General features: G+C 44.3%; 1 protein-coding gene across 1 annotated transcript; it reads left to right on the top strand.

Annotated features, from left to right (window-relative positions):
- Positions 1-140: 140 nt before the first annotated feature.
- LOC121938824 (WD repeat-containing protein 18-like) lies at positions 141-8,762 on the top strand (the record flags this gene model as incomplete). Its single annotated transcript, XM_042481985.1, has 6 exons — positions 141-284; positions 1,470-1,534; positions 3,118-3,242; positions 7,354-7,511; positions 8,278-8,346; positions 8,493-8,762. Coding segments are annotated over 6 exons (696 nt in total), but the record flags the coding sequence as incomplete, so codon positions are not given.
- Positions 8,763-8,935: the final 173 nt, after the last annotated feature.

Here is an 8,935-nt window from a genome sequence, read left to right as displayed (position 1 = left end):
GGGGGGGGGGGGGGGGACTCTGTCCTCTGTCCCTCTGTCCCTCTGTCCCTCTGTCTCTGGAGTCAGAACTTTATAGACAAGAGAAACTGTAACAGTCCCCCTTTGTGTTCTTCTGTCTGTCTGTGTGTCCTTCTGTCCAGGTGTGGGAGTTGTCCTCAGGTGAGCTGCTACTGTCCGTCCTGTTTGATGTGGAGGTCATGTCTGTGACCTTTGACCCCTGCGAGTACTTCCTGTTCTGTGGAGGAAGTGATGGAAACATTTTCCAGGTGTCTCTGTGCAGCCAGGTGAGGCGCACTGCATGTCCTCTGTCCTGTAAACTACAAATCCACAATCTACAAATGATCTTCAGTCCTAAAAACTGCCTCTAAATTTCCAAAGCTTATATCCAACAACCTTCATTTCCATCCTACATCCTTCATTCTCATCCTACATCCTTCATATCAACCCTACATCCTTCATTCTCATCCTACATCCTTCATATCAACCCTACATCCTTCATTCTCATCCTACATCCTTCATATCAACCCTACATCCTTCATTCTCATCCTACATCCTTCATATCAACCCTACATCCTTGATTCTCATTGTACATCCTTCATATCAACCCTACATGCTTTATTCTCATCCTACATCCTTCATTCTCATCCTACATCCTTCATATCAACCCTAAATCCTTTATTCCATCCTACATCCTTCATATCAACCCTACACCCTTTATTCCATCCTACATCCTTCATTCTCATCCTACATCCTTCATTCTCATCCTACATCCTTCATTCTCATCCTACATCCTTTATTCTCATCCTACATCCTTCATTCTCATCCTACACCCTTCATATCAACCCTACACCCTTTATTCCATCCTACATCCTTCATTCCATCCTACGTCCTTCATCTCTGTGGAAATTAAGAGATGACAGGAATAAACCGTTCACCGTGGAGGTTTGTGGTGATTTGTGTTTTTTTTCTCTTCTCCACTTCGTCTCTTTTCTCTTCTCTGTCTCCTGTGTTTTTTGCGTCTCTTCTTGTCTCTCTCTCTCTCTGCCTGTGTCTCTGTTTTTGTCTCCATCTTGTCTCTCTGTTGTTTTTGTTCACAGCAGATTTACATTTTAAAGCTTCAGGGAGTTAATCCTCCAAACACACAGATAGCTCGTCCTCTGCAAACACCCCCGTCCCCCTGAGCACATCATACCGTCTCTGAGGATGTTTCAGTGTCTGTCCTCTGACCTGAAGCTCTGAATGTGTCCTCAGTCTCTGGGGACGTTTTGGTGTCTGTCCTCTGACCTGAAGCTCTGAATGTGTCCTCAGTCTCTGAGGACTTTTCAGTGTCTGTCCTCTGTGTGGACAAATGTAACCTAAAAGACAATAAAAACAGGAAACTGGGTGTAAGCAGAATAAGACTGCTGGTGTTTGTTTGTTTGTGTCGATAAAGGTTCAGAGTCTTTGAAGTGTTTCTGTTTGATCTGCAGAGTCTCAGTCGGGAAAAATCCTTCCAGTCCGACAACGACGGGAACCAGGTGTTCAAAGGACACAGGTGAGACCACCATAGGAAGTGATCCGGTCTGAAGTCTGAACTGATTTTGATTTATTCAATTCAGGTATGTTTATAAAGTCCGTTATCACAGATCACAGTTTGTTTCAGAGGGCTTTACAGCAGGCACCGTCCCTCTGTGCTTGGACCCTCACAGCAGAGAGGGAAAAACTCCTCAAAAAAGCTTTAACGGTCGAAAGCAATCGAAACCTCAGGAAGTGCAACTGAGGAGAGATCCCTCTTCAGGACGGACAGATGAGTGATAGATGTCCTAAAGAACAAAATGTTATAAAGGAGAGAGAGATGCACAACAACAATAACAGTAACATGTAACAATAACAATAACATGTAACAATAACAAAAAATAATGTATCAATAACATGTAACAATAACAAAAACAATGCATCAATAACATGTAACAATAACAAAAACATAATGTATCAATAACATGTAACAATAATAAAAAATAATGTATCAATAACATGTAACAATAACAAAAACATAATGTATCAATAACATGTAACAATAACAAAAAATAATGTATCAATAACATGTAACAATAACATTAACACATAACAATAACATTAACATATAACAAAAACAAAAACATAACATGCAACAATAACATAACCAGTAACAGACCAATAATAACGGCAGCTGTAGCTGGCATCGAGAAGGATCACGATATGAGCCCAACCGCCGACCGTGATCCAGGTGCCGCCACCAGCCAAGAAATCTATGACACAAGAGAACACCAAGTCTCCGCAGAGGAAGCCGAGTTAGTGACCTGCAGGAAGAGAGCGAGAGGAGCTCAGGGTGTCACAGGAAGTCCCCCGAAGGACTATATCAGCCTGACTAGGGGCTGATCCATGGCAAGTCTGAGCCAGCCCTGACTATAAGCTTTATCAAAGAGGAAAGTCTTAAGTATACCTTAAAAGTGGAGACGGTGTCTGCCTCCCTGACTGAAACTGGAAGATGGTTCCATAAAAGAGGAGCGTGGTAACTGAAGGCTCTGGCTCCCATCCTACTTTTGGAGACTCGAGGATCCACATTAACCCTCCATTTTTAGAGCACAGTGCTCTTAAGGGTTGATAGGAAACTATGAGCTGTGAAAGATAAGATGGAGCCTGAACATTCAGAGCTTGTTAAGTAAGGAGAAAGATTTTAAATTCAGTTCTGGATTTTACAAGGAGCCAGTGCAGAGAAGCTAAAACAGGAGAAATATGATGCCTTTCCTTGGTTCCCATTAGAACATGTGCAGCAGCGTTCTGGACCAGTTTGAGAGACCTAAGAGATTTGTTGGGGCAACCAGATAATAGGGAGTTACAGTAATCCAGCCTAGAGGTGACAAAGGAGTGGATTCATTTCACTACGTCTGTTTGAGTCGGGAAATGCTGAATTATAGCAAATTTACACAGGTGAAACAATGCAGTCTTGGTCTGGTCTGGTCTAATCTGGTCTTAATGTGGTCTGGTCTGGTCTGGTCTGGTCTGATCTGTTCTTAATGTGGTCTGGTCTGGTCTGATCTGGTCTTAATGTGGTGTGGTCTGGTCTGGTCTGGTCTGATCTGGTCTTGTGTCTCTCAGGAACTTGGTGACTTGTCTCTCGGTGTCGATGGACGGGACTCTGCTCCTCTCGGGGTCACATGACGAGACAGTTCGACTTTGGGACATTCAGAGCAAACAGAGCACCCGCTGCCTTTCCCACAAAGGTAAGCCCGCCCCCTCGCCATTACATCATCAATCACCGAACCCAACGAACCAATCAGACCGAGGCACAACTACATTCAACACAATAAACACATAAACAAAACTATGAAAATATAAATATGTAAACAAAACTATGAAAAGATAAACATATTACATACACATACATACACATAAAAAACATGAAATTATAAACATGTCAACAGAACCATGAAAATATAAACACATAAACAGAACTGTGAAAATATAAACATGTAAACAGAACTGTGAAAATATAAACATGTCAACAGAACTGTGAAAATATAAACATGTCAACGGAACTGTGAAAATATAAACACATAAACAGAACTGTGAAAATATAAACATGTAAACAGAACTGTGAAAATATAAACATGTCAACGGAATCGTGAAGATATAAACATGTCAACGGAACCGTGAAGATATAAACACATAAACAGAACTGTGAAAATATAAACACGTAAACAGAACTGTGAAAATATAAACATGTCAACGGAACCGTGAAGATATAATAATGTAAACAGAACCGAGAACAAATTATACAAACATCGAGAGAACCATGAAAACATAAACATTTAAACAAAACCATTTAGCCATGGCAGTAAAGATATATTGACCAGATGTGTATTGAGATATATATCTGGTATTGATCAGGGTGTATTGAGTAAACGTATCGATCAGGTCTGTATTGAGGTGATTCTGTTGTATTCATCAGGGTATGTTGATTGGCAGTAAACATGTATTGATCAGGTCTGATCGATCTGTGGTCAGTGGGCCTGAATCGGCTCAGGATGGACGTGTCGGGGCGTCTCAACAGGTGAAGGTGAGTTAACTCAGCGGCTGAAGCGGTTTGCTGCAGCTGGTTTATTAATGGATCTCGTGACCCGCCGGCCTCCGTCTCCCCAGAGGAGCTTTTACTTTGTCTCATTCATAATAAGTGACGGTGCTGCAGCTGACAGGAACATGAAGAAGAAACACCCCGTCGTGATCATGACTGGCACTTTGTAATTAACCAAATCCTCTCTGTGCTGAAGGCTTGCTCACTTCAAACGGGCTGTCAGGAGACGATAATCCTTCTCTGGCTGGACGGACGGACTGCTGGTTGTCCCCCGCCTCCATCACGTTTTCGGACTATGTTCCTGTGGCCACAGACGCCGTTCACACAGACTGAGTGTTAAAGAAAAGCTTCATCCTCCATGACGACAGCCTCTCAAACCGATTTGTCTCAGCTGAGCAGATTCAGCTGCATGATGGGAAAATCCCAGAGGAACCTCAGCTGTCTCTAACATTTTATCCACGTTGTTTCTGAATCAGAACTCGATTATACGAAGATTAAATATCGCTGCATTCTACAAAGACCCGAAAACATCAGCGTGATGAAATCTAGATCAGATCACGTGGTCTTCATCTGCGGAAGACGTTCATGTGACGTGACTGAAAGCTTCCCGAAAATGAACCTCAGGGAGTTTTCAAGTCTCAGCCACGACTTTTGAACAGCCAAAACATTGAAAGGAACAAAACAGAAAATTAACCAGTGAGCTGAAATAAAAGGACAGCAAGAACATAAACCTGTAAACGTCCTGTCTGATGAATAAAGAACATATATTATTTGTGTATGAGCAAATGAAACGTGAAGTATTCATCTGACACAAACGTATTTAACTGTGTTCAGGTTCAGGTGGTGTGTTCAGGTTCAGGTGATGTGATCAGGTTCAGGTGATGTTTTCAGGTACAGGTGGTGTGTTCAGGTTCAGGTGATGTGTTCAGGTTCAGGTGGTGTGTTCAGGTTCAGGTGGTGTGTTCAGGTACAGGTGGTGTGTTCAGGTTCAGGTGATGTGTTCAGGTTCAGGTGGTGTGTTCAGGTACAGGTGGTGTGTTCAGGTATCAGGTGGCGTGTTCAGGTACAGGTGGTGTGTTCAGGTATCAGGTGGTGTGTTCAGGTTCAGGTGCTGTGTTCAGGTTCAGGTGGTGTGTTCAGGTTCAGGTGATGTGTTCAGGTATCAGGTGCATCAGTAGAGTGAAAACACAGTGTCTCTGCAGATTTGGGGTGGGTTGGGGTTGGGGTGTCTCAGACTCTCTGCAGTGTCTCCTGGCAGCTTTGCAGACAGGGACTGTCTCATTCTGATTTATGTCTCCATGTTGGACCACTTTGGGACCATTAGTGTAATTCTAGCAGCGCAGCCAAGCAGCTGATCAATATCAGTAAATGATGATCAGCGAGTTTCTGTCGCCACAACAAGCAGGAAAATCCTCCAGATTTCCTCCACAGAGAGTTTGTTCCTGATTTACACAGCGAGGACACGCTGCGGCCAGGACACGCTGCGGCCAGGACACGCTGCGGCCAGGACACGCTGCGGCCAGGACACGCTGGCACCTCAATACAAGACACGTCTCATCAGGGGCCTGCTGTCCAATACAGTCAAGATGTCTAAAAGATGTTTAAAAATGTAGAATTACTAACAGAGCAGACAGTCACGGAAGACTTGGAAAATGGAAAAACAACGTCATGAAATCTGCAAATAACAATTTTCTTCATCGTGTCAATGAGACTCGGGGTCTGAGCGTTTCAGCGTGTCTTCATCATGTCAATTGGACTCTGGGTCTGAGTGTCTCAACGTGTCTTCAGTGAGTCAATGAGACTTGGCGTCTTAGCGTCTCAGCGTGTCTTCAGTGAGTCAGTGAGACTCGGGTCTGAATGTCTCAGCGTGTCTTCAGCAAGACCCTGAGACTCAGGATCTGAGCATCTCAGCGTGTCTTTAGCATGTCAATTGGACTCTGGGTCTGAGCGTCTCAACGTGTCTTCAGTGAGTCAGTGAGACTTGACATCTTAGCGTCTCAGCGTGTCTTCAGCGTGTCAAGGAGACTTAATCAATAAACGGATCATTTGTGTCTCTCCAACTGCATGCGGTCTGCAGATCAATCAGTATTTTGACGATATGTTGATGACACTCAGTAAGGAGGGTTTGACTGGTGACCTGAGGACAGGTCAGACTCGTCTGAGCTGCAGGTGATCAGAAAGTGTTCGTCAGAGTTTCCTGTTGGATCTGTTGGAGAACATGCAGTGCACTAAATATTTTACTGAGAATCAGGAGAGCAGCTTTAATATTTCACTCTGAGATCCTTTAAAGGAACTTTGATGAAGTGCGTGTGAATGTTTAACGTGTCCTCTTCATCTTGTTTCTGTTTGACTGCAGGTCAACATCCAATCCGCAGCTTCAACACAGCCACAGTTTTCACAATTTAGATCCTTTTTAATGACGATGATTTCTGTGATCAGTCTGTCAGATGATGTTCATGTGACTGTTTTTAGCTGTTGTTTGTCAGTTATTTGACAGACAGTAGTAATGGGTGTAGAGGTGACGGGTGTAGAGGTGACAGGTGTACTGGTGACGGGTGTAGAGGTGACAGATGTAGAGGTGACGGGTGTAGAGGTGAAAGGTGTACTGGTGACGGGTGTAGAGGTGACATGTAGAGGTGACAGGTGTACTGGTGACGGGTGTACTGGTGGCAGGTGAAGTGGTGACTGGTGTAGAGTTAGAGGGTGTAGAGGTGACAGGTGTGCTGGTGACGGGTGTACTGGTGGCAGGTGTACTGGTGACGGGTGTACTGGTGACAGGTGTACTGGTGACGGGTGTACTGGTGACAGGTGTACTGGTGATGGGTGTACTGGTGACCGGTGTACTGGTGACGGGTGTAGAGGTGACCGGTGTACTGGTGACAGGTGTAGAGGTGACCGGTGTACTGGTGACGAGTGTAGAGGTGACGGGTGTAGAGGTGACCGGTGTCGATAATTGCGCCGGGCTGCGTTGCGGGTTGGTTTTTGAGTCTCTGAAGGCTGATCTGAGTCCTCTAGACGTCTTTGTCCTCAGTTCAGTCCTCACCTCTGCCGGGTGGCGTCCTCAGACCAGATGAGGGTTAAATAACACGAGCGTTCAGGCAGCCCTGTTGGATTGAATGAACTGAAGAGCGAGACAGACTGGGTTTACTGGGAGCACTGGGTTTACTGGGAGCACTGGGCTGGGATCAGCTCAGTCAGTACTAACTGTACTCTCCTCTGACCTGAGCATCTCTGACATCACTTCCTGTCTCTGTGTCCAGGTCCGGTGACGAACGCCTTCATCATGGCGGCTCCAGCCAACATGTTCCTGCCTGACAGTCGGCCCGCCGTCCCTCTGCCGCGCTTCAGCCGACACCTGCACGTCTCCGAGGGCGGCGAGTCCGGAGAGGTGTGTGTCCGCCTGGGACGCTACGCACAGGTGAGTCCACAGGTGACACCTGATGATGTCATTAATGGTCATGAAAAACCTGGGAAAATCATGGAATTTGCAAATAGCAATTTCCAGGCTGTACAAAAGTTATGGAAAACTACATATACCTTGAAAAGTTTTGAAAAGTCAGGGTTTTCCTAAACCTGTGTAAGGTTTATGTAACGACGGTGTCTGGCTGATAATTTCTGGTGATTTCAAAGAAAAGCGGCGAGCCACGAGTTCCTGTCTGTTTTCAGAGAAAAAAAATCATTAAAAATCTTTAAAGAAAAAAACTTTTTTCCCTTTGAATATCATCAAAGGTTATTAAAGAAAAAAAAAGTTGCCAAATAGTGTTTCTCCAAAAATAGCCAAAAACTTAACATTAAAACAAAACAAGCTGTAATAATCATTCTTTAAAAATAGCTTAAATTTTAAAGAAGAAATTACCACCAAAAGGTTTCTTTAGAAATTGCCAAAAAATGTCAGAGATTATATTTTTTTTCTTTAAAAGTTCCTGTCAATAAAAAGAAAAAACAAACTTTCCAGAATCAATAAAAAAAAAAAACCCAAGCCAATTCTATTTTCTTTTAAAATAAACAAAGATTAAAATAAAATTGCTGGTTAACAACCAGTAAGGTCAGCTGTGCCAAAACTGAGGGTTTAGGCCCCTGAGGGGCCGCGAGCTGGCTGTGAGGGGTCACTGTGCTTACCTGCTAACAGGTGAGCTCCAGACAGACAGAGCTCTTGTTTTGAAAGGGTCTTCCTGTGTTTGCAGGAGGAGGAGGAGTCTTACCTGCTGAAAGCTGATAGGCTGAACGCTCTGATGAACGCAGTGACAGACAAGGTGAGAGGGGGCGGAGCTTACAACACCGCCAGGTGTTACTTGTTCAGCACAACTGACGTCCAGCAAAACGTCCAACATGTCCCCCATTGTCCTCCACTGTCCTCAACTGTCCCCCACTGTCTTTCACTGTCCCCCACTGACCTCAGCTATCCCCCACTGCCCCCCTCTGTCCTCCACTGTCACCCTCTGTCCCCCTCTGTCCCCTACTGTCCTCACCTGTCACCAACATGTCCCCCATTGTCCTCCACTGTCCACTGACGTCCACGGGACTCAGTAGATGAGTTAATGTGACTCAGCAGATTGTGGGGTGAGTCAGCAGATTCTCAGCTGCTCAGAGAATTTAAACACAAACTAAATGTCAAAGACTTAAATCCAAAATGTCTCTGAGAGCCTGAAGAGACGAGACTAAGAGACGCTCTGACCACAGGCTGTCCACAGCACTCAGCTCGTCAATAATCATGATCAGTTATCAACAGGTTAATAATCACTGATTATCAGTTATCAACAGGTTAATAATCATTGATCATCAGTTATGAACATGTTATAATCATTGATTATCAGTTATGAACAGGTTATAATCATTGATTAT

This window comes from Plectropomus leopardus, unplaced genomic scaffold (assembly GCF_008729295.1).
Source record: "Plectropomus leopardus isolate mb unplaced genomic scaffold, YSFRI_Pleo_2.0 unplaced_scaffold3486, whole genome shotgun sequence".
Lineage (NCBI taxonomy): Eukaryota > Metazoa > Chordata > Actinopteri > Perciformes > Serranidae > Plectropomus > Plectropomus leopardus.
This window is presented reverse-complemented; position numbering and strand designations above follow the sequence as displayed.